The sequence below is a fragment of the Polyergus mexicanus genome, unplaced genomic scaffold (genome assembly GCF_030449975.1).
Source record: "Polyergus mexicanus isolate NDT 795.1 unplaced genomic scaffold, iyPolMexi1.0 SCAF_18, whole genome shotgun sequence".
Taxonomy (NCBI): domain Eukaryota; kingdom Metazoa; phylum Arthropoda; class Insecta; order Hymenoptera; family Formicidae; genus Polyergus; species Polyergus mexicanus.
This window is the reverse complement of record NW_027223338.1, coordinates 6,580,933-6,606,882: the sequence shown is the minus strand read 5'-3', so window position 1 is coordinate 6,606,882 and position 25,950 is coordinate 6,580,933. Positions and strand designations below refer to the sequence as shown.

The following is a 25,950-nucleotide window of genomic DNA, read 5'->3' as shown; positions in this document are numbered from 1 at the left end:
TTAAAAAATATTAAAAACGATGATAAGACGAACGATCGCGAATGGCGCAAATCTGGGTTAAAAGGGCGACCTCGGCTCGATGGCTTTTGTAGATCTGAGAGGAAGGGTCTAATGTGAAGTTCTCGTCATTCTCTGAGTACGTTGAGTGCCACAGATGACGCAAACTCGTTTGCAAGATATTCTTCGTAAAGAGCATTCTTGAAAAACACGCGCTCTAACAACTTACCCTCTCGCTCACCGCCCTACTCGCAGATGAATTACGCAAAAGGAAAAACTAACGGATTCCCGCAGCATATATAAGGACAGTAAACAATTTGTATTTAAAAAAAAAAAAAAAGCGCAGAAAAATGTTGCATCGATTCTTTCAAGATTTAGTATTTACGGATCTTTTTTTTAATGTTTATCTTAATTGTATCCGAAGAATCTTAAAACACATAAATACGATGTAATAAAAGTAAAATTTCTGTTAGAACAAAATTTTATCAAGAGACAGATTAAGCCAAAAATCAGAAGGACAAAACATAGATTATTATCATTTATATCGATTTGTATGTATAAGCTTGAAAGGTAGATATTTTCAAAGAAAAATTTCTCTCTCTCTCTCTCCTATGCATTCTATTATGAAGATGATTAAAAGCCTATGTTATTACAAGAAAGGAAAGGACGATCGAGACGCGATTTTCAATCTCAGGAGAATATATTCCCTCCTGCATTTGATAAGATTTAAAAAATTTAACTTGCAAAATAATGATTTATTTAACTGAATATTTAAAAAAGAAACATTATAATTGCATGTAAATATAAATAAGTGTAATTTTTAATTTTATTCTTCATTGTTATTGCATTATATAGTTTCAAATTCTTCGTTTTGATTTACAATAATCATGAATTGAATTTGAATTTATGTGATTTGAGCTTTTCCGAAACAGAAAAGAATGAAAATAAGTATATACGGTTAAAAACTTTTCAGATAAATTTATTTGAAATAAACGATCTTAAAGAAGCATAAAAAGAAGTAAGATGCATTGAATGTTTCTTTATAATCACTTTTTTTGTCTTTCTAGATTAGGCAATTCCACCACTCTCAATGTCGTGGCGTGCTTCGCGCGCGCGCCGGAGAATAAGCGAACTCACCCCTATATCGTAAGTAGTATTCAACCGCCAGGGGAGAGAATGCGGAATAGAGCACTAATAGCCACACAGGCAATTAAACGCGGCGAATACATAAATACACGTCATTAACTCGCCGCTCAAAGAGTTTGCCGGGGCGATTAGGCCTTTTAAGGCCCAACGCACGCCATTCATCCGACCGCGGACCCTTCGTTGTCGAGATGCAATTTTCGAGCTTTTTCTATCCGCGCCTACACCCACACGCGACATATATGTGTATTAGCTTACTGATCTCAAAGTCCGCGTTTCTACTTTCGTTGTCAAAGATATTGGGGATTGTTCGCGGATTCTCAATTCTGGGAAAGTTGTAAATAATACAAGAGAGAGGCGAGTTTTATATATTTTTATCTTTCATTGAATTCTCTATTCATCTCTACTATAATCGCGATACAATTCGCTATTCAACGCGATCTATCTCCCTCTAACTTGTTTGTATAACTTGGTGTATATTTTGAATAAAATAATCTTACCTTATATACGATTTCTAACCACATTTATTTAGTCTATCCTCTCGACTTCCTCTAATTGATCTTGACAAAAAGTCGAGATTCTCCGAAGAAATAGATTTCTTCGTAATATTTTTTCGTCACACGTACACTGAAATGTTCAAAATATACTTGTCATTCACACAACTTCTTTTCTATACAAAGTTATAAAATTTGAATTACACACATATAAGTACGCGAATGTAAAAATGACTGTTCGTACTGTTCATACTGCGCAATTTAAATGGCACATTGAGCGCTACCTGTGGGAAGTTAGTGGAACTACTTACGATCGCATTAAAATATGGCGGCGCCCTTGGTAGCAATATTATTATTATTATTATTATTATAACCTTTTTAATAGTTAAATTTAAAAATCTCTATCATGTCTACGTATTACAGTCATTAATATTGATGCAAACATAATAAATACAAAATATATACAAGATACGAAATATATGTCAGCATAATAAGTAATATCGACAATTTGATAACAATTTTTATCGCAAAAAAAATGTCTATGTTACGCGCTGTATTATTTAGATATCATAATAATTCCTCGATAATTTCAAGGTAATTATGAATTTATATCATAATTAGTTGTATTGTTCAAATATTAAAAATATATATATATATATGGATATGCATAAAAAGACAGTCATATTGTATATATATGATGTAATTATTAATATAATAAGAGTAAATTTATATATATTATTTAGGAATAACATTGTGTTTTCAATTAATTTTGATAAAATATTTCAGGTATCCAATACAGAAATATATTCTACACGGAAAGAACCAAAACATATGGGGAATAGCAAAACGTGATTTCGCTAAAAATATTCAAAAATGTTGCAAAGAAAATATGAATAAATCAAAGTTTTCCTCGTATATTTTTAAATTTGGTCTTAGTGGATTAGGAGTAACAACCGCTTGTATTTTGAGATCACATAATCAAATTGTGTTCTGTAGAGAAGCCAAAAGAACTAACGATATCAAATCTGACACTCCTGAACTGACCTTTGAATGGACAAAATTTTTTAAATATTTATATCCACATATTTGGTACTTATTGCTAGCATTATCGGTAAGTATTTGTAATTTATAAATCTCATATTATACAAATAATAATATTGTTATTTTGTATTTATAGAGTGCATTAATAGTTGCACTATTAAATATTCAAATACCGCAGTGTGTTGGAAGTGTTATAAATGTACTCACGGAAATATGTCAGAACAAAAGCGATTCTACAAAACAAATTATCTTACAACTAACTCAACCAGCTTTTGTTTTGGCACGCATGTATATTGCACAAGTATGTAACGTGATTAAGATAATAATTTTTACAATCAAAGATCATAATAGAATCAAATATTCTCATCTGTATAAATTTTAATTTTTTTCCAGGCATTTTTCACTTTTGTATATATTTATACACTTTCCCATGTGGGTGAGAGAATTGCAGTGAGTTTACGTCAAGATTTGTTCAAGTCAATTATTATGCAAGATATAGAATTCTTTGACAAAACACGTTCTGGTGAAATAGTAAGTCGATTGACTAGTGATATTCAAGACTTTAAGAGCTCATTTAAGACTTGCATTGCTCAAGGCTTGAGAAGCCTCACACAAATTATTGGTTGTGTTATCTCTGTAATAGTGATATCACCACAATTGACTACTCTTGTGGTATTTAGTTTACCTACAATAATTTTTATTGGTACTCTCTTGGGAAAAAGTTTACGCAAGTTGTCAATGGAAGCCCAAAATCAAGTCGCAAAATCGACTGCCGTTTGCGAAGAAGCTATACAAAATATCCGAACGGTATTGCAGATAAATAGTTAATTAAAAAGGAATGCTATAAAATCTTTTATCTTGCACTTTATTTACTTACTTCTTACTAGGTGAGAGCTTTTGCCGCGGAAGAGAAAGAAGCAGAAATGTTTTACAAAGAAGTTGAACATTCGTCTGAGCTTTATGAACGATTAGGTTTTGGTATAGGTTTCTTTCAAGCAGGAACGAATTTATTACTTAACAGTATTTTACTCTCCACGCTATATTTTGGCGGCCACTTGCTTTCTACAGGAGAATTGTCTCCAGGAAATCTCATGGCATTTTTAATGGCTACACAGACCATACAGAAGTCTTTAGGCCAATTGTCTATGCTTTTTGGAACTTTTGTTAGGGGACAAAGCGCAGGTGCCAGAATTTTACAGGTATTTTTATTCGAATTATGCAACTTTATTCACACAAGAGTTTTAGAAACCATAAATATCTCTTACAGTATCTGGATATGCCGCCTTCGCTAATGATGACCGGTGGTGATATAATCGCGGATAAATCTTTAGCAGGGAATATAGTTTTCAAAAATGTAAAATTTAGCTATCCCACTAGACCAGATCATACTATTTTAAAAAATTTCAATTTACATATTCCTGCTGGGAAAACCGTGGCTATTGTTGGTGCCAGTGGTAACGGTAAATCAACTGTGGCTGCATTACTAGAAAGGTCCATAATAATCCATAACAATCATATATTTTGAAATTCACAGAGAGATATATAAAATATATACTATATAAAAATGTAAAAATATTATAGGTTTTATGATGTTGACGAAGGCTCCATTACTATTGATGGTCGAGATATTAGATCTCTTAATTCGAGTTACCTCAGAGGTAATGTTTTTGGTTATATAAATCAAGAGCCTACTTTATTCGCTACAAGCATCATGGAAAACATTAGATTTGGGAGACAAAATGCAACAGATAAAGAGGTGATAGTAGGATGCAATTATAATATGTGTGATTATTACTATATATAACACTTTACATACTTAATCGTCAATCTAGGTCATTGAAGCAGCTAAAGAAGCAAATGCGCATGAATTTATAACAAAGTTTCCAGACGGTTACGCGACTGAGGTCGGCGAAAGAGGTGCGCAGCTCTCTGGTGGACAAAAGCAACGGGTTGCTATTGCCAGGGCTTTGCTAAAACAACCATCTGTTTTAATTCTAGATGAGGCTACAAGGTACAAGTAATGATGAAATAATGTAAGATTGATATCTCCGTGCTTATCTATTTTTTCTTATTTAGCGCATTGGATTATGAAAGCGAAAGGGTCGTTCAAAAGGCGATTGAAAATGCTACGAGAGGTAGAACGGTACTTGTGATCGCTCATAGATTAAGTACTATTAAAGGCGCTGACGTAATCGTTGTATTACAACGCGGTGTCATAGTGGAGGTATGCTTTAATCAATAAAATTAATGTGTGTGATGCCATTATTAGATAATATATAATACTCTCTCTTTTTTTCTTTTTCTTCTTTTTCTTATAGATGGGCATGCATTCGGAACTAATTAAACGGAAAGGCGTTTATTACACACTCGTAAATGAACAAGAAAAGGAAAATATGTAATAATAATATTTAAAACCATGTGTAAGCTATATTGGTACAAACGATTAAAGAAAAATGTGTGTGGTAGGCAATTATTTAGTAGGTTATTATTTATTCTGTTTTGCATTTTTTTTTTTTAAATCATAGTGTGTGTGTGTGTGTGTGTGTGTGTGTGTGTGTGTGTGTGTGTGTGTGTGTGTGTGTACAATATATAGAAAAGGATTTTATGTATTATATTAATTGCTCATAACTACCTCAAAAACGGGAAACAAATTATTGATTGTGATTATAATAAATTATTATTTTCTTTAAATATATTTTTGTGTAATATTCTTACGATTACACATATTTTTTATCAATGATATCTATATGTAGATATAGATCTAACAAAACCATATTATATATATTTTATGAATATATTTATGATATTAATTATTTGTAAGCGGAGCATCTTGCTCAATAAAGGGCGATGCTTCTGTGCTATCCTTACCATTCTGTGTTATCAGATCTGTGTCTGAAATAACTGGTAGATTTTGTATCGTGGGTGTTATAGTCGTAATGTCCATTGATGCAGTTACGTGTTCCAGAGTTAAAGTGGACTTTGTCGTCGATGCTAAATCTAAAGTGTCAGTATGTTCGAATGAATATCCAGTAGAAATATTTTCGATTGTTTCCGGCGCATTTAAGTCGGGGTCGATGAATTTACTATCAACCAAAGGAGAAGTTTTAAATAATTCTTTGGAATACTGATCGTCATTGATGTCTGCTTGTGGTGATAAAATTGCAGATGCCGATGTAGAAGTATCAAAATCATTTCTTGGACTATCTGTGGTTACAGATATATCGCTTAATATTGGTGTTGGATTCTGATCAACCATTTCACTGTTAGAATTTGGTGGTGTCATTATTCTGTCGTCATTTCCGTATTGTTCTGTGGCCGAATTTTGCGTTTCTTCATATAATTTAGATAGCGTTTCATTAATTGGAGAGAATTCTGATACATTATCTGTTGTGGATATCGAATATGGACCAATTGCTTCAGTATTTGAATTCGGTGTCATTGCACCATCATCATTATTTCTATACTCTTCCATGGTTGTGTCCTGCGTTTCTTCACCTAATTTTGATGGCGTATCGACGATCGGAGAAGATTCTGGTACATTACTTATTGTTGATGTCTGATATGAATCGATTGCTTCAGTCATATCCCGCTTTTCTTCGTCTACATTCAATGATTTATCGTTGATTAAAGAGAATTCTGGGATATTACTTATTGTTGATAGGGAATACGGATCAAGAGTTTCAGTGTTTGAATTCGGTAATATTACTGTTTCATCGTTGTTATACTGTTCCGTTGTTATATCCTGCATTTTTTCATCTAATTTCGATGACGTGTAGCTGATTGTAGAAAAGGTAATAATATCAGCTTTCTCACTATCAATGTTGGAATTTATATCTGTATTATACACTGGCGTTGAGGTCATCGGTGTCATTATGGAACGTGCGTTATCATCGAGTTCTATCGTTGGCGGTGATGTAATTTGTAAGTCTAATGGCGATACCAAGTCGTATTTCTCATTCTGTATTTCTCGCGCGCTTTCGGTCGAATTCAATGTTTGTTTGAGCATTGACGTTTCACCAGAACCATCAGATACTGAAATGTCTTGGGTTGGTTGCGTGGGCAATGCTTCATATAAATCACCGTTATTATCTCCATAATTGTTCACTGATAGTGTATTACTTGTTACACTATCAGGAGTAGTAAAAATAATATCATCATAGGTCTTGGAGTTTACGCTTTCCTCCTTTTTCGAAGCAGAATCGTTTAGATTCCTGGTTTCGCTTTCTTCGGATATTTCAGTAGTTTCTTCGACATTTTCTTCTGTAGTTTCTTTAAAATTTAGTGATTCCACATTCTCATCAGGCGCATCTTGAACACAAACAGAGTCTACCGAGTCATTGTTCTCACAGTCTGGCATGACAGTGCAAACTCTTCTGTTTGGTTGATACCCCGTGTTTCGCGGACATTTAAAGATACTCTGATGGAGTCTATGTCCATTCGTATCGCATGTGTAAAACATATAACAATGATCGGGTACGGGAAACTGGCCGAGTGCCATACAATTTGGCACCGAAAATGATACATTAACGTGTTCGTAATACTCGCGATTGTTCGGTTGAATAGTGCTGGGAGTCATTTTGCTTGAATCGTAGTAGGCGCAACGTTGTAGACGACTATCGAAAATCTGTCTGTTTGCGCATTGCGCTAGAATCGACTTATCACGTTTGCAGATGTGATAATACAAAGAGCTGGTGCAATGCGGTTTCAAAATGTTGACGCCACAGGATTGTCCGTTCTCAACATGAAGCACTTTACCACCTCCGGGCACGCCTAGACAACGTCTTTCTTCCTGATCATAATACTGATTGAACTTGCAACGAAGTACAGTTTTGGGATTAATCGCTCGTCGATGCCTGGATACTTGCAGATTAACAATGTTTTCTTCTACTTCAATATACTGCAAAAATTATTTCTTTGATATATATGTAAGAGGTATAAAGATTTTATACATATATATATGTAAATAATAAAATAAACATATTGCCTGAAATAAAATTTTCACACACATTACATTCTTCTTATTATTTAAAAAATGCATATAAATGTACAAAGTGACAAATGTATATGCAATTTATTTGTTTTTATCTGTTAATAATATCTTTTAAGAAGAAATTACAAGTTTTCATTCTATAATGCATTCTATCTTTATATATATACGTATATTTAGAAATTAGACATATAATAATTTTGTATATGTGTGTATAAATATGTATAATGTAATAAATAAAAAAATACTTACTTTATAAGCGCTCAAGGAATGATATATTGCCGCAATTAACAATAGAATTCCGAGCGGTAAAAGTCGAAATATAATCTTCGTAAATGAAGTCATGATGCAGAGCGGCTCGTCTCTCAACGATGTGCCTTCCAGAACACTGATTTAAAAAATCGTTTCTGTTTTTTTTTTTTAATTCTCGCAAAATGATAATACCTTGAAAGAGTTTACCAAAGAAAGAAATGTACAGACATATATTTTTATATCAAAAACGTGCCGATTAATAAATAATGAAAAATGGTAACACGATTGCACACGGTGCACATTTTCAGTTCATTGTCTTGAGATTTCCAACACATACAATACAAGATGATAATAATGAATGTTAGATAATAAACGTTCTTATTTCCGCAGAAGAACGAGAGATTAAGAACGAATGTGAAATCGCACGAAGCGAATTTACGGTGCATGGACGGTACGAGGTATAGTTTACAATTTCGTGATAAATCGTTCAAGGTCAATTGAGTCATAATTATAGTATTTAAAACTCGATCGCCGCTATCTACATTCTGAAAAACCTGATTAAAATTGAGAAAAAGATGAATAACATAAAACGTAGAAATAAAAGCTGTAAATTTATTATTCAATTATATTACCTGGCAATGCATAAATTCTTATATACAGTATTTCGTTGAAATGTATAATCTACAAATTAGTATTCAGCTTATTGATTGGAATAGTAATATAATATAATAATATAGAAACTAATTTACATTCAAATATATAGCGAAATAGGACTCAAATTTAGGATTGTACATCGTTGTTCGCGGTTGAAGAGATTATACAATATTTTTAAAAAATTCTCATTTGTATAACAGATTTGCTCTTTTCTCTCAATATTCGTATTGTGATACTCTATACGTAAAATTGTTGCTCGTCACAATGTTAATTCCGGCACCATAATATGGCATCACATAATGCGAACCATCCGCTGGTCCTACAATTTGCGTAGCTATCAGTATTACATCAGCAAATTGGCCAAGAAAAAGGAACCCCAGTGTGCTCAATTTGAGTAAGCCTAAAGCGGGATATCCAAGGTAAAATCGATCCGCGCCGAACATACCAAGAAATATCGACAGCAATAATGATGTCTCGAAAGAATATCCATTCCTAAGAGCAATTATTCTGAAGTAAATATCTTATATCTCTCCTATAATATTTCTTAAGAAACTCTAATTATGCTCATTTAAAATACCAAATCGTACTTACGTCCATTTGCAGGGTATATCCTTTTTGAAAGTATTATTTTTTGTCTCTGTACAAATAAGACCATCAGCAACTAGACATAACACTAGTAAAAAAAAATCTATGTTTAGTCTTGTTAAAATGAAAATTCTCTCGAAGATTCTCTAAGCGCGCGTTGAATAGTTGTCTCCAAATGTAATAATGCAAAAAAGCAACGCAACCAAAGACAACATACGCAATCAAGATTTATAAAGAGAATGAAATGAGCAATAGACTTGTTTCTTAATTACGCTTTCTATGTTCTTCTTCCACCTTTCAACGTCTGAATGTATATTATTTCATATTAAATGTACCAATAAAATACCAATAAAAATAATAATATGAAATGAACAACGAGCATAGATACATATGAATAAAACGTCTCTAGAATAGAGGTTAGGTATTATTAAGAATGCTCCAAAATCTCGAACGAGATCAAGCTTACCTTTGGCCTTGTTCTCCTTGGTACATCCGCGTGGTTGTTGCGTATTGTGGTCTATGAAATCGTAATCGGGATGGGGACAGATGTATTGTCCCATTCGTAAATTATTACAGTCGATCTCGTACGTCTGGTTCGCGCCATCACACAGCGCGATCGTCGGCAGAAGGATGAGCAGTACGTTAAGAAATCGCGCCGAATAAAACATAACGTCTCATTTTATGCGTTTCCTCGGCAATCGCCCGATATTCACCGTATATGCACGCGATCACGGGAAGCGGCGGACGACCCCGTCCGCATCTTTTCCGTATTTTCAAACACTGTCCCCGAACCTCGAATCCTCGAATATTGTTTCCGCGACGTCCCGCGTCTCGTGGCGCCATCTGTCAATGGCTGTGTTCAGTAGAAAAAGCAGCTTTGCAATTGTGTAAAATTCTTTAATACGATTGGTTCTTGCCCTTAGTTCCTGCCGTGGATCTAAATGTATAAACCAATCATATTAAAGAATTTTACACAGTTGCAACATAGATTATAGTATATCTAGACTGAGTGGGACCCAAGGTGCACGTAAATAAGGACATACTCTGTTTCGTGCCCCTTGCGTTCTCTCTCGCTCGCACGTAGCATGACGAAAGAGAGTGCTATGCTCTGTGCGAGCGAGAGAGAACGCAAGGGGCACAAAACAGAGTATGTCCTTTTCTACGTGCATCTTTACCCCCACTCCTTAAATAAAAGCAAACGCTCGATCTAGATATACTATGTCTATTGTCTATGGTCTAATCTCTGCCGTCATCAGTCATATTATGGTGGAGAGGAGAGTGGAGAGTTCTTATAATCTATGTGAATCTATACGTACGTAATTATTATTAATATCAAGAGTTGTAAATAAGATAAATATATATTATGCAAAATATTCTCCCTTTAATTTTTATGAAATTTTGTGGATTTATATATGTATTTTAGTAAAATAAGAATATGAAAAACAAAACGAATATAAATAAAATATATTAATATATTTTCTAATCTCTTATAAAAGATATCATGGACAACGGATACCGACCAATAACGGATTATACATTTTCATAATATTGGGCGATTATTTCAATTATTATTTTCATATACTTATCAAATAATACTACCATTTAATATTTTATCAAATTTTGATGACTCGAAAACTGATTACTAAAATTGTGTAGAAATAATAACCAATAAATCATTCTTGTAATACATAGATATATTTTATTAGGAAGCCTGTTATATGGTTTTTTGAAAATACAATGGTGATGGAAGAACAAGGATCAGATATGGAACTAGCTTCGGAAAATATTCCAGTTCCTCAAGTACAAGAATTAAAAGTTGATACGATTAAACGAAACAATAAATCGAGTGCTTCACATGGTAAACCAAGACTAAGGAAAAAAGCATTGCATGCTTCAATACTTAAGCAAATGGAGTTTTATTTCAGTGATGCAAATTTGAGTAAGGATCGTTTTCTATCAGAACTATTGAAAACAAATCCTTGTAAGTATATTTTCCTTTCTTATATTCTTAATCACCTGAGTTTAATCGTTAGATTTATGCAATATAATATATAGCATTATTTAATGCTTTAATTCGTTAAAAATATTAAAATGTTAATTGATTTGTCTGTTTTATCTGTATAGATGTGGATCTTGATGTATTTACACAATTTAACAAGTTACGTGAGCTAACTATAGATACAAATAGAATAGCTAAGGCTCTGCAGAAATCAACTATATTGAAAGTATCAGAAGATGGTACAAAGGTCTGTCGAATAACACCGATTAACAAGAAGGAGAATATAGATGAATGTACAGTTTATGTACAAAATTTACCTCCAGATGCTGATCATGATTGGATAATATCTATTTTTTCTAAATTTGGATTGGTAGAATATGTCTCAATTCCTCGTTACAAGAGTAATAGAAAAATAAAAGGATTTGCATTTGTAGAATTTGATACACCGAATAGTGCCCAAGAATGTCTTAAAGTGAGAAAGTGGAAAAATAATATTTGTAATATGAATAAATATATCACTGTGTAATTATAAATGAGTAAACAAATAAGATATAACATTTTTGTAGCTTGATAATATTATGGTATATCTCATTTTCTAGGTGTTTCGAAAAAAGGGATGCGTTTTACCATACAATACAGCCCCCCATGAAGTATTGAGTATAAGTACTTTTGATGAGACTAACCAAAATGGACATTCATTTCCAATATATAATGCAAATTCCAAGATATCAAAATCAGAAGATATTAAAAAAGAAAAGGCATCAGAAGATGAAAATAAAAATAGCGATAATATCTCTGATAATGAAATGAATATAGCAGATAATGATGATAAACAAAATCTAAGAAAAAGAAAACTTATTCCAGAAAAATCCTTTACTACAGATGAAAATGCAGAAAATATTAAAGTCAAGAAAAAAAGAAAAGAAGCTGAGAATCATAGCATAACAGATCAACAAATTGAAAAAGAAAAGGCTTCAAAAGATGAAACTGAAGATAATGATAAAACATGTGACAATGAAACAGATATAGCTAATAATAGTAAAAAACAAAGTATAAAAAAGAGGAAACTTGCTTCTGAAAAAATATTTGTCGCAGATGATGACATCAAAGTTGATATCACTGAAAACAGTAGTACAGAAAATCCCAATAAAAATATTAGTCGTAATAAAATTACAGAAAAGAAAAAAAAAAGACTCACGATAGACGATATCAATATTGTGGAAGATGTTAGTGGAGAAGTGAAAAAAGAATCCCATAAATCAGTGACTAAATCAAATAAAAATAAAGGCACAAGATCTGCGTATCTAAATACAAGTGATGATGATAAAGTCACGAATAATGAGGCAGAGGAAAATTTACAAACTGGAAAACATTCCATGATAAGAGATAGTGAAACAATGAATAGCGATATCGAAGAAGCTAGTGTTGATGAAAAAAAGAAAAAGAAAAATCGAAAAAAGAGAAGCAAAATTCAGGAGGATGATATTTGTAATACGCTAGGACTGCATGTGATGGCAAAACCAGATTGGAAACGTCTTAGAAATAAATATTTAGAATTGCAAAGAGCTAAAATGCAGCTACTGAAAGGACATTTGAAGAAAAGTGAAAATATAACAGGAAAGAAATGGTATGATACAGCTGGAGAGAATTATAAATCCAAAAATGAAAAGGATAATGCAAAGATTAGCGAGACAGAAAAGTCACTTTATGGACGTATCAATTATACACCAGGGATTATAGTAAAAGTTGAAATGGATGAGCCTTGCACAGATCCACAGAGTTTCAAGGTATATCAGCATTATTAGAAAAAGATTAATATATTTTATATCAAGTATTACTATATATTAAGTTTATATATATTTGTTTCAGATGGAGTTAAGAGATAACAATTCTGTGAAATATATAGATGTAACACATGGTTCTTGTGAAGCCTATATAAGGTGTGACACAGCGGAAGCTGCACAATCATTTGTGCAAAAGAGTTATGAAGGAAAATGCTTGACAATTTTAAAAGGTACGTATATATTAAGATCATATTCCAATATATACACACACAATATATTCCATGTATGGATTTTATGTGTCAATTTTTTAGATGATGATGAGAAATCGTACTGGGATAAAATAGCACGTGATCGGGAAGAAAAACTGAATAGAAAAGGAAAAGTTAAGCAAAGAGGACGTGATAAATTGTTGAAAAGAGCAGAGAAAAAACTTGGAAAGTGTATAAAATTCGATCAAGATTGATTTAGGTTATCATCCAATTGTTTTAATATTGATATACACATTATGCTGTAGTACATATCTATGTACATACATGTATATGTATATACAAATGATTGCACCATTATCAGTATGTAATTGAAACATTAATAAAGATGTCTAGCAAAATAACTCTCTATTAAGAGAATAATCATACAAAATATATTTAATCTTTTGCACGGTCAAAAACATTTATTCTTATAATATACATTGCAATTACAATATTTTTGCATTTGCTATTTATTTTGGAAAAGATATTTTCTTTATAAAATTAATCTTAAGTCCTACCACCTCCCTCTTCCTCCTCCGCGCCTTCCTCCACCTGAGCTATTACGATTGAATCCACCACCACCTCCTCCATGACCTCTAAATCTTCCACCGTTGCTACCTCTATTACCAAAGCCACTGCCGCCGCCTCCTCCATGACCTCTAAATCTTCCACCATTGCCACCTCTGTTACCAAAGCCGCCTCCTCCTCCCCTGCCACCTCTACCACCTCTACCACCTCTACTACCTCCTCCAGCACCTCTTTTCATAACACGACCACCACCGCCACCTCTTCTCTCTTCTCCAGGAGGTCTTGGTAAAAACCTTTGGAGAGGCAACAGCTTTGCTGGATCAATGTATAACTAAAATCAATAAGTAATAATTGATAATATATATATAAAACCCGTACAAGTAGAAATAATAAATTTATAAGTTTCTTATATTTTTAATATTGCCATACCTCAGTATCTTTCTCAAAACTGGAGGCCTTTATATTTTCTAACTTAACAGATACATAATAGTCACGAATATTACCAAATATTTCATCTATTTTTCCAATTTGTTGCTTATTTGCCATATAAATTGGTGCATTAAAAAATGGTATTTGTTCAATTTCTCCTTTAACAACTATCATATCTTCTACAGGCCATTGATAATGTCCTAATGGCGTTACTGTATCTGGAGGTCCTTGATCATACCTATGATATATTAACAAAAAAAAAAAACAATATGTTTATTTCAAATGCCTTATAACCTAATTTAATTTTTTAAACAATTTTTTAAAATATATTATATAATATGTAATTATGTGTTATCAATGTTGACGAGATTACCATCTGCCCATGGTGTAAATACTGTAAATAACAAGGTGTGCTATCTTCTCGGACGAATTTTCGTCACATTCTGCGCAGCACGTGGTATTATATACTTCATAAAACATTTATAACATAGATGGGAAAGTATGACGTAAATCAAAATTGTCCACGTCACCAATTGTCCAATTCAATGCAAGATCTTCTAAATGATTGGTCTAGTGGAAAAACTTTGGTCGTGTGATTGACTGTGACTGTGATCAAATGGAACGCTCTTCGTAAATCTATCTACTCCATGGATAAGAGAATGAATCTCTCACAGTAGAGTAAGTGTATGAGAGTAATATTTGCTCTATGTTTTTCATAGACAATATATATATATCTTATTATATATGGCAAAAAAAGGTAATTTCATGTTATATGTTCTATATAAGGAAAAAAATATTAAATGTTTCTATTAGAAATATAAATATACAAAAGATAATATAATAATCTAAAAGTTATTTATTTTGCACGTACAATCAATTTAAATCAATTATTAATTAGCGATTATCATAATAATTATATATATATGTGTGTGTGTGTATGTGTTTACAAAAAATATGAATTCTTTTTATAAAATCTTTTCCTAAGAAAGCAACGCCTCACAATATTGAAACTCAAGAAATTCATTAGTATGACAAAATCTGCTTATTAGACACACTGGTTTAGCAAACGTTCATGTAATTTATTCGTGATTGGTCATCGGCGGATGAAAATAATCCTCTACGGAAATATATTTTGGTCCACCAAAGTTGTTCAACAAAGCAATTGCAAATATTTTTAATTTTGCAAAAAAGAATCCATGATCTATATAAATAAATAACACAATGTAATATTATACAAATTTTTAAAATGACAATTTGTAAAATGTGATATTACCTGCGGGCATATTTTCCAATTTCGGATGACGACCGAAAAATAATTGTTTTACAGTCTCATATTCTGTAGTATCGTTCTTCACCTGCCATTTAAATATTGAGAATATTAATAATAATTAAAATCAATATAATACGAACAATATAAATAGAATGTAATGATTTATACTGACTGCTATAATTTTTCCACTTAGTAGAACTCTAGCACATCGCGGGTCTATTGGATCCCACTGTTTATCTTTGCAATAGTTTCCTTGTGCCAATGATACTAGGATAGTTGAGCGATGATCTCTCTGCAATAAGGAAGCATTTATATGATAATATTATAATCGTTATAAAAAATTTAGATCGACGTGATAGATAAATCAGATATTTTATCAATACGATAAAAATATTTTATTACAGAGATTAATAATTTTAACGTAAAAAAAAACTATATATGTATATAAGCCACAAGCTGTAATGTTTTACGCAATTTTCTTATCAACAAGCGATTGATTTAAGTCACTCAATTACAAGCAAAATACTTAATTTGATTATATCAGTTGAAGATAATGTGTGATAGAATATTTCAATTTAAGCAGAGAAGTAGAGAAGGAGAAAGAAGAATACATATTTTGAATTTGCTCCATTAATTATAATTATCTATATCTATACGATGATGTAATTATACGATAACTTATTGCTGGAAAAATTATTATCAGCTTATCTTATGATTAGCAGAAGATATATGATATACCAGTTGGAAATATAATTAATGTAACACCGTACGAATAAAATATCTTAAAATTTTTCTTATAAGAAAATTTCCTGATTTATTCTTCTTCTCTTGACATTCTCCTTTTTCACGCGTCAAATACTCTAAATAAGAAATGCATTATATATCACGATATTACATATATTATATATGATGTCTACTTACAGCTAGATCTTGAGCGGTGTAATCAAAAGGAGTGAGATACATATACGGCACTCCACTGCCATTTCCAATAGGTCCATCGCCGATAGAAATTAAATTCGCAATGGGAAACGTTTCAACATCTTTTCGCGTGCTTATTGTCGCTATGGCTGCCCAATCTGCCAATACATAGAACATAAAAAAAATATAATCATATTAATAATTACGTAAGTAGATACGCTTTTGTTATAAATATCACAGAGATATTTGAATGTAAATGTCGGACACAATCATTAGTGCACTCGACTGTATGTGATGGATCGAATTGTATTCACAAGTCGTGTCCCTTCTCTTTTATCTTATATACAAGAAAATGATTGAAATATTTTAGAATAAAAATGTTAGAATTTTTTGAAACTTTTAACAAAGCTTTCTATTCTTTGATATCTCTTTAAACAGTAAAATTATTTTATGAGCATCGTAATATTCGAAAAAATCATTCTCTATATATACTCGATACAGCACGAATTGTTTTAAATATTTTTTTTTATACTGTAACATACACATTAAAAAAAAAAAAAAAAAAAAAAAAAATTTATCCATTGTATTTAATTAAATTTCGAAAAGTGTTAATGTAAAAACGAAAATTACAGATGTATATGAAACGTATATACCATAGATATATATTAGTAGAAAATTGATAGATATTATTATACTGCAGAGCTTTTCTCTCTCTTTCTCTCTTTTAAAATAACTTAATAAAAATAATATTGTTATATACTATATACATTATATATACTTTATTTTTACGTCATGAATTTTCTCATAAATGATATACTGTATTGGTCAATTACCAGCTTGATTAACGACGTATCTCGCCACTAAAGCTGTTTGATCTTTCGGTGGTAAATCTTGTATGGCTCGGTTACTAGTCCTTTGGTCATCGAATTCGATCGCACGTGTCAAAAAATCGACACTATACTCGCTCGATTGCTTTGTTCGTTTCCATTTAAGAAACTCTTGAAATTCCTTCCAATATTTACTATGATTCACTTGCGCATCGCCGAGTTTACGCGCCTCGCTTAATAAAACGCAAAAAATGATAACGCTCGTGATTCGCAACATCATATCTAGATGAACTGTCTCTGCGTGTGTGTTTTAGCAAATAAAAAGCGATTTCCACTCAACAGTGTGTTTCTTGAAGATACAACGTGTAAGCTACAAGTGCACTGGCCGTTACTGCGCGTACTTTATAAACTTTGTGATTAACGCTAGAGTCAAACATTTGTTAAATTCGGGCGCACGCGTATCGCGAACATGGATTCAGTGATGTCAAGTGTCATGCACGTTTAACGTTTTATATATTTATATAATGATATGACGAAATTCAATGCGTCGTCCAAAGCGTAAATAGCAATAAAATATAATATCCTTTTAAAATTAATCATAATTTTATCATAATTAGTTTTAATTATAATATTGCATCGTACTAATTAAGAGTTTATTCTTCTAATGCAATAAAACAGAAATTAAGATTCATGTATCTATATTATTTTCAATATTGCATATTCCGATTATCAAAGAAAATGCAAATTAGGATTGTTAATTAAGATTGTTAATTTTTTTCTCCGGATTCTGTAATAATCTATAGTGTATAGTGTATACATAGAGAAGAATATTATCAATATAATGCAATATTATTAATCGCGATACACGTGCGTCTGAATTTAATTTATCAGATGTTCGATTTTTCTAAAAAGCAACGAAAAAATAAAGAAATAAAATATATATATATATATATATATATATATATATATATATATATATATATCTAACTTTTCGTTGTCTTTCGTTGGAAAGATAAAAAAAAACGAATCGGTAACGAGAATCTCATAAAATTTTAGAAGTTTGTTTGACGCTTGATTATGGTGCAAGGTCGAAGAAACTGGTACGTCGGCCACGGCCAGGCTCTCCGCTCGATGTGGGTCGTCGTCTAACTGTTTTACGTACCGTTTCTCCGCCCCTGACTCTCTGTATCTTTCAGCAGCAGCAGCAAGAGAAGGAACGGACGCCTACACGACCATGATGTCCATACCTTGCGCTATATATTACGGTAACGCTAGCGGCAATCGCGATCATGAGAGTTTGATACACTCCGTCTTTTTGCGGCTTTTTCCTCGAAGATGCCTCTTTATTCTTGAAAATCATTGAATTAATTATCGACGTTAATATAGAACTACATTATAAAGTAATATATATATTGCCCATTTACCGTTTGAATTTATGAAGCCTTTCTATCTCGCACCATTTTCATAATTTATACGAGAGAATTCGACTCATACACACACACTGCTAGATTAAATCTTATGAGTATTATTAAATATCTATTCCGTTATTTAACTTTGCTGTTACTCTGTCAGTTATTCACAATAGTTAATTATTTCATAGTAATATGCCATTAAATTCATAACTTTTAATGTAAAGATGAAACGCTTATGGAAAAACGGCTATTTTTTTAAAGTGCATTCCGAACGAGAACAAAAATCTATTTATATTTTCTCTCTATGCAAACATTAATCTTTTGTGTTTTACAAATAAACATACACTTCTATTATCTGTTTATCTTGTCGAATATTATACAGGGTTTATCTATCTTCTTTAACTCCCCATAATTATTTGCTTCCTCATTTCTTCCTTGCTTGGCAACGGCGTTCTCCTACTCTTTTTACTCCTGGCTCATTCGGAGCGAGATTTTCCTCCACCGCGTGTCCTCTTACCACCTCTTCGTCTTCCTTCTACCGCCCTGACGACAAGGTTGTTCAGTCGCTATACGACCTTCTCCCAGGGTTACGAGTCCTCAGGGCTCTGGTTTTTCGTTCTCGACACTAATTGCAGAAGAAACGTTTTCCAACGGAGTTGTTATCCGTGATTATCAACTTCTATCAAAATTGTGTTGCATCAAAAATCGCGCGCCGATGGATCAGTAAATGACATCAGGAATCGCGAGTACCTGAAGAGGAGGCTTCGATTGTCACCTTTTAAATCTGAGATCCACGACTATATTTCCACACATAATCAAGGTATAAAAAATCTGTGAAAAATTATACGTAGATGATTAATAATGAGAAACTTTTTATGATATTATTCTATTACATATAATAGATTGGCCGGATGTTAAATAAATAAAACAACGGGAAATGAACAGAAATCTCATTAATATATTAATTAATAAATAATTAATATATTTAATAACACTTTGTATTTGCATATATTGTATATATCTGAAATAATTTTTTAAATAAATATTAAACTGTTATATACATGTATGTATAGATACACATATAAATGATAAAATTTATCGAGTCTAAAAAAATGACAATATTTTAAAGATTTGATAAACGTTGCAATTTTTCGCATATTTATAAGATACAATTGTAAATCTAAGCAAAAACATCGCGTATATAAAAAATGATACGGTTCACGATACGGTCATATATGTACATGAAATTGAAATTACACAATTCGGGGGCAAAACCCCGAAACAGGAAACAAAGTGGGTCATACTGACCAACATCACTTGGCGCGTTCCATTCACTATGTCAGAGGAAACACCACGGGTCACGACCATAAAATCATGAACCTTATAATCATGTTACGAATGGTGAACGGCGTCATCGCATACGCACACAGATGAGCGGACTGATTTAGCGGACGAATGCATGTCACCATATAACGTTATTCGACCTGAATATTAAAGTCAAATAGAAGATTATCAAAGCTGTAGGACAACTTAGGGCAGAGTCATAAACAGAGTGCTATCAATTTATATGGAAAGCATGTAGAAAGAGAAAAGAAAGAGACGATGCTATGCCGGAAGATGAAGAAATATAGAGATAAGAAGAAAAAGAGAGATACTATTACTAAAACCCGTTATATACATTGAAACGGAATTCCATCTGACGTAACACGATCATCTGTTCTATACATTACGGCTTCATTATAATGTCTATATATGTTAACGTATAAATTTGCATTTTTCCCCGAAAATATGAATATATATACGAAAATCATGCATACATTTACCGTTTATTTATGTGTTCTGAGAATAGCTTCTAACAGGCCGTTACAATTAGCGATTCATTCAGCATTATGCATTATTATGTTACTTACAGAACATGAGATGACGCGTTTACAGTAACGTTTCCAGTTTGTACTCAATGTATCTGTTATACAAAAAACGTTCAAAATTTTGCATAAATAAATATGACATGTATATAAATCTAAGTGGGGACAGATACTGAATCATATTAAATAGGTCGTTCCCTCTTTCTGCATGCACTACTTTCGCTGAAGCGAAAGATACCCGCATAAAAAATTTAGATAAGAGCCATCATAAATAAACGCAAACGTATAATAATGAGCGTGAAACGTTAGACAAGCATGAGAAAGGAAAAAAATTTACATAAAATAAAAAATTTACAAATTTGCATATAAATAATTTTCATTATACAAATGTCACCAAGTTCGTGTATATGATTGAATAGTTAAATATTTATCTTTCATTGTCACATCCGTTAATTGATCTGTGTTTTACAAAACAGTATGATTAGAAAAGATTTATAAAATAAAAATCTAGATACCTATATCGATGGAGCATGTCAAGAAATTATATAAATTGATCATAAACAATATTTTTCAGACATTGTGTGTATGAGATGCGGAGACGCTTATGGACGCTCCTAGCTGTTCTGACATGTGTGTCGGGCGAATATCTGATGGGCGGCCACCTGGACAACAATGCCGGGTCCCAGCGATCCGGTAAGATCGAGAATTCTTCCACATTAGGGCGTAAGACGCGTCTAGATGACCTTGACCTGGATCTCGTGGCGGAGGAGAGTGCCGTTGCCGTTGGCGCTACCGCTGATACTCCAACCGGCGACAACGATGACGTTCCACGTTACCATATTCCGTATCCTTTCGCCTTCAACGGAGGTAAGCCGTTCTCGCTGGAGAAAGATCCAATAACTGGTAAGATCGACTTCGAGAAGGCACCGCCCGTCAAAGCCCTCAATTACACCGATCATTATCGCGAGCGTGAGGATAAAGAAAGCGAGGATGATGATAGAGTCGGTGACGAAAAGAATGCATACCCGAAACGTAAAAAGAACGAGGACAAGGAGAACGAAGACGTCAGTCCGAATGAGATCAACACCTATGCTAATTTTCACGATTTCCTCAATCTGCCAGTTCACTATTCTTCGGACAAATACGGGAACGACAAGTACCCGTTGATCTCGAGCTCGTACGCGAACACAAAGGTGCAGAGCGGTGCCAATAGCTACAGCATATACAATCACAAACCTTATCATCCCGAGAACGATCTGTACGTGCGTCCCATTAAGAATTCTTACGCGCCGATAACGAAAACAAGCACACACAAGACCACGGCTATCGATGATGATAAAGCGAAGAGGACGAGTCCGCTGACAATCACGACTTCTGTACCGACCATGACTACGAACTCGTCGCGAACAATGCTTTCTACTTCGACTAAAGCACCTGCTATAACCACGTGGAAACCATCCAATACTCCGATCGCATTTCATTCAATCGATCGTACAAAGGTGGAAAACGAGAAGAATCTTCTGCCGATCGAAAAGCTGCACGCCTCCGGTCACGCGGAATCTTATCAAAATCCGAGCAACGTTCCAATGCGAACTCCGAACGATGGCACGATGATGGAAAAGACGCAAACCGCCTCTCTTCACAAAGATCATTCGAATCTTGATAATTTTGTGCTGTCTCACACAAAACCTGAAACGAAACCGGCGCAAAATGAAGAATATAGAGATTCTTATGACACTTACGAGTCGTCGGACGGTGAAGGCGAGGGCGACGGCAACGGTGAAGGTGATAGCGATGGCAACAGCGAGGAGAACGATTACTTTTTACCGTTCAAAGATTTATTGAAGGAGATCACGTCGGAATCTTCCACAACCACTTCTCCAATAGCATCAACGACGGTTACAACCACCACAACCGCCGCCACTACCACGACAACGATTACCGCATTGTCGGCAGGAACTACAACAACGACCGCTAAGACGATCATGCCTTCGCGATACGTATCTTCGACGCCGTCCGCGCTTCGAGAAAATGCGTTGGCAAACAGCCAGCCTCAATTCTCAATGATGCCGCAACATCCGGTCATTCCTTCGTCCTTGAACAATGATCGAAGGCAGAGCGTCACGGAGCGTTACGATGATATAATCAGTCACGGATATAGACCAAACCCGATGCCAGTCAAGTTGGAACCGAACAGAATAGGAGCGGGGACCGTGATAGAGAGCACAAGCAACATTGTGATTCCGCCGGATCAGGATACCGTGTCTTTTGTTCTCGGTAATCGTCAAAGCGTCGAAGGTGGTTACTATTCGGTTGGGACAGCCGTCGGAGAGAATCTTTACGGCAGTTTGTCAGATACCGACTCCACGCTCTGGGCGCTTCACAACGATCCGCACAGCCTAACGATGAAGGGTGTTAAACACGAGCATTCACCAGCTCATTCCGTCACTGAATTACCGAGTCCCGATCGCGTTACGCAAAAATGGTGGCCACCCAGCCCCCTAAAAACCAGCAACGGGATCGAACCGATGAAGTCTCAAAGTCCTCTCGTCGCTATCGCGAGCGCAGTAGCAATTCAGGATACAAAGAATCGAAGCGAAGAAAACGATTCCGGCTACGTCATTTTTCCAAACGACGAAACAAAGGACAAGGATGCGACGACGACGGAGGAGCGTATCGTAATCGTAAATGGGGCGGATGGCAGCATTCGTGAGTTAATTACACCCAAGACGACGACGTTAACGACGACAACGGCGACAACGATAACGAATAAAACAAAGCTTGATGTTTCGGCGACGATTGGCGGAGACTTGCCACAGCTCGCCGAAGACTTGATACCCCCTGCGGAAAGTCTTAGGCCACCGTCATACTACTATAATTACCAATACGATATATCAAGACCGGATCATTCGAGATTACCACAAAGATCACCTCTGCCGCCACCACCATTGCGTATTAAGCCGCACTCGGTGCCTCCGTTGGACGCGGGACTTAGGAAACGTCCATATTCGCCAGATACGAAGCTGCCTAACATCCTGCCCCAGTTTCGACCTAACGCAAAAGCGTCACATGGTCATCGCGGTCCGGACGCGATAGGAACGATGCCAGCCGGGCAAGGCCTGTCAGGTACGAGAATCAGACAGCCGTTGCCGAGTCATTCGTCCACCTCACGAAGACCTCTCCCACCGCCATCACCCTCGTATCTTCAACGTTTGAATCCACCGCCGCCACCGATTCACGCGGTTAGATTAGCTTTCATGCCGACATCTAATGTGGACAACATCGCTCTACCACACGAGACGGAATCAACGATACGAACGAGACTTCGCCCTCCGCACGTGGCATCATCCATCTCACGCGTAGGCCTAGAGGAGAACGCAAAGCTGTTTGCTCACGGTATCGGCCAAGCAGGCATAGCAGGCAAGAATAGCGAGAATAGGAAGGAGGACTATGGTAAGAGCGAAATTGTGGACGAACGAGAAAACGAAGAAAGATACCCAGAAGAACCGCCGATGACACCGCCAAGGTCGCCACTGTTTCCAAAACGGCGTACGGCAGATCCTCCGCGCGTCGCGACTCTGCAAATGATACAGCATCACGGTGAATTGGTCGGTGAGGTCGGTGAGAACGATGAGAACGACAAGAACGACGAGAGCGACGAGACTGACGAACCGATAGAATCTATATTCGCGCATGAAGCGGAACGTAGAAAATCTGACAATCATGATCCAGTGGAAATACCCGAGCAACCTGTATACGTTGTATATCCGGTCAACACTGCGGTCAATATACATCCGGATGACTCCAACGAGAAGGACGGGAGCGTCGTCATAGGTACGCGAGGCCCTCACCGACCGCTACCACCCGACACTTTGCTTCAGAACGATCCGACAGAAGAGGCACATACCGTATACAACGGTAAACCTTTGGTTGCCTTAGATTTTCCATATCCTCTGGAACGGCCCGATCCGACATCCGTCTTTCCCGCCGCTAGTGTGAAAGAAACGCCGTTATTGATACCCAGCAAGCAGCGGCAACAACAACAGCAGCAGCAGCAGACTTCCGTTGTGAGAGAGCAAGAGAAGAACGGAAAGGACGAGCACCTGGATACGGTAAACGTGATCCCGTATTTACAGGACTTTTTGCTGACTTCCAATCGAAAGAAGAATGATGCGACAATTTCCGTGACGTTGCATCGCACTGGATCGATCACAACTGCATCGACGTCGACAGCCTCGACATTGACCTCGACGCCAATCGCTTACGTTTACACGCCGACGCACGCTCCGTATTCGATTCATCGTCTCGATGCGAACATCGATGACGATAATGAGAATCACGCGGACGCTGCCGCAAATGTCGACGTGAAACAAACGGTGTTACTACCTTCTCAACAGCCATCGAGCTCTTCCAGTTCAGCACCGGCGCCGCAAAACTTTATGGCCCCTTTCGTCGCTAGTATGAGCGCCGAGACGCCTAGCAAAAATGGCTGGAGCGTCGTTGTCGTCGAGCCGCCTGCGGGGGCAGAGAGGAGATCTGATAGCGACGGAGGCGAATCGTCGAAGATTGTCAGCTCGGAGATCGAAACGCAAACCGAGAAGAACGAATTTGACGCCGATAATTTTAAACCGCAGCTCTTCGGTGGATTTAAACCGATCTACGAATTTCCTATGGAGGACGCGGTGCGTCGAGACGTCGCTGACACAAACACCGAAATAGACACTCCCAGACATTCCAAGAAACTGCTGTCCGTACCTGATAAAGGATAATTTATTAAATAAAAGATACAGAACGTCTCGTTTTGTTCGTTTTGAACGTCATGTTTCCCTTCGAGCTTTGCTCTCGGACATTCCGCGCTTGCGCTTATTTTACTACTCTTCTTGAATATATAAACAAAAACATCGACGAAAGCGAAAGCAAAACGTATATTAGTAAGCAATGGGAACAAAGAGCGAATGTCTTTGCGCGCTGCTCGATGAAAAGACACATACGTCTTCGTGGCAGAGCCAGCTAATAAACGACTGTTGTCACTCACTTTTATGTCGCCTAATCCATAAGAACGTCGTGATATAAAATAATATATAATTTATTGCAATGATTTGCATTAAGCTCTGCCTCGCTGATGTATAATAGCGTCCAATCATTAGCTAAATAAAAGATATCGGCGAATGTATGAAACGCTGAATAAAAATATTAGTAACGTTTTCTTTGTGGGCAATACTTTTGGAATATTTCGTTATTATAATTGTGTAATATACATATATATTAAAAAAATATTTCCATCGAAAAAAATCCAAAAATTAAACTTTATATTTCCTCGTAAATATGTAATATTTTACTTATATGTCGAAATATATATAATATAAAGATAATTTATATATTGTCATATTACAAAACTCTGTAATAGTTTTGGTTAAATTACTTACGTATATTAAAAATTATATAATAGCTTTATTCATATACATATATATATATATATATATATATATATATATATATATAGATAAAATTAACTTT

General features: G+C 35.0%; 8 protein-coding genes across 24 annotated transcripts in view; 3 read left to right on the top strand and 5 right to left on the bottom strand.

The window, feature by feature from the left end:
• Positions 1-2,056: 2,056 nt before the first annotated feature.
• Positions 2,057-5,381, top strand: LOC138941167 (mitochondrial potassium channel ATP-binding subunit). Its single transcript, XM_070310569.1, has 10 exons — positions 2,057-2,228; positions 2,421-2,745; positions 2,812-2,976; positions 3,069-3,482; positions 3,563-3,874; positions 3,943-4,166; positions 4,257-4,431; positions 4,508-4,686; positions 4,752-4,899; positions 4,994-5,381. Exons 1-10 carry the CDS (start codon positions 2,170-2,172, stop codon positions 5,072-5,074), a joined length of 2,082 nt encoding a protein of 693 aa, XP_070166670.1. The 5' UTR covers positions 2,057-2,169; the 3' UTR covers positions 5,075-5,381.
• Positions 3,497-8,097, bottom strand: LOC138941166 (uncharacterized). The gene is made up of 2 exons (XM_070310567.1): positions 7,915-8,097; positions 3,497-7,572 (listed from the first exon to the last, which is right to left on the bottom strand). Exons 1-2 carry the CDS (start codon positions 8,005-8,007, stop codon positions 5,482-5,484), a joined length of 2,184 nt encoding a protein of 727 aa, XP_070166668.1. The 5' UTR covers positions 8,008-8,097; the 3' UTR covers positions 3,497-5,481.
• Positions 8,098-8,525: 428 nt separating this feature from the next.
• Bisc (TM2 domain-containing protein 1 biscotti) lies at positions 8,526-9,947 on the bottom strand. Its single transcript, XM_070310499.1, has 3 exons — positions 9,620-9,947; positions 9,160-9,241; positions 8,526-9,060 (listed from the first exon to the last, which is right to left on the bottom strand). Exons 1-3 carry the CDS (start codon positions 9,819-9,821, stop codon positions 8,784-8,786), a joined length of 561 nt encoding a protein of 186 aa, XP_070166600.1. The 5' UTR covers positions 9,822-9,947; the 3' UTR covers positions 8,526-8,783.
• A 447-nt stretch (positions 9,948-10,394) lies between these two features.
• Positions 10,395-14,028, top strand: Larp7 (La related protein 7). Its single transcript, XM_070310577.1, has 6 exons — positions 10,395-10,465; positions 10,860-11,134; positions 11,278-11,624; positions 11,752-12,939; positions 13,022-13,166; positions 13,248-14,028. Exons 2-6 carry the CDS (start codon positions 10,891-10,893, stop codon positions 13,397-13,399), a joined length of 2,076 nt encoding a protein of 691 aa, XP_070166678.1. The 5' UTR covers positions 10,395-10,465; positions 10,860-10,890; the 3' UTR covers positions 13,400-14,028.
• On the bottom strand, positions 13,503-14,621 carry Gar1 (Gar1 ribonucleoprotein). Its single transcript, XM_070310578.1, has 3 exons — positions 14,515-14,621; positions 14,142-14,379; positions 13,503-14,043 (listed from the first exon to the last, which is right to left on the bottom strand). Exons 1-3 carry the CDS (start codon positions 14,619-14,621, stop codon positions 13,699-13,701), a joined length of 690 nt encoding a protein of 229 aa, XP_070166679.1. The 3' UTR covers positions 13,503-13,698.
• A 380-nt stretch (positions 14,622-15,001) lies between these two features.
• Creg (Cellular Repressor of E1A-stimulated Genes) lies at positions 15,002-17,699 on the bottom strand. Its single transcript, XM_070310713.1, has 5 exons — positions 17,163-17,699; positions 16,333-16,487; positions 15,584-15,703; positions 15,415-15,496; positions 15,002-15,342 (listed from the first exon to the last, which is right to left on the bottom strand). The coding sequence occupies exons 1-5, from the start codon at positions 17,434-17,436 to the stop codon at positions 15,221-15,223; spliced, it is 753 nt and encodes a 250-aa protein (XP_070166814.1). The 5' UTR covers positions 17,437-17,699; the 3' UTR covers positions 15,002-15,220.
• LOC138941234 (uncharacterized) lies at positions 15,018-25,657 on the top strand. 4 transcript variants are annotated; one of them, XM_070310710.1, is made up of 3 exons: positions 15,018-16,535; positions 18,356-19,388; positions 21,008-25,657. In XM_070310710.1, exon 3 carries the CDS (start codon positions 21,024-21,026, stop codon positions 25,200-25,202), a length of 4,179 nt encoding a protein of 1,392 aa, XP_070166811.1. In that variant the 5' UTR covers positions 15,018-16,535; positions 18,356-19,388; positions 21,008-21,023; the 3' UTR covers positions 25,203-25,657. The 4 variants fall into 4 exon arrangements, with proteins under 4 accessions (XP_070166811.1, XP_070166812.1, XP_070166813.1 ...); XM_070310711.1 differs by having other exon boundaries at positions 18,353-19,388; XM_070310712.1 differs by lacking the exon at positions 18,356-19,388.
• Positions 18,996-25,950, bottom strand: part of Dap160 (dynamin associated protein 160) — a 25,011-nt gene continuing 18,056 nt past the window's right edge. For 11 of the 14 annotated variants that reach the window (XM_070310699.1, XM_070310700.1, XM_070310707.1 and 8 more), the window contains 2 exons: positions 24,820-25,580; positions 18,996-19,399 (listed from right to left, as the gene is read on the bottom strand). In XM_070310699.1, coding sequence (XP_070166800.1) covers positions 25,480-25,580 — 101 coding nt within the window. In that variant the 3' untranslated portion in view covers positions 18,996-19,399; positions 24,820-25,479. Of the gene's footprint in view, positions 19,400-19,876; positions 25,581-25,950 lie in introns of those variants that run through there. The other 3 variants (XM_070310701.1, XM_070310694.1, XM_070310705.1) reach the window with 3 other exon arrangements.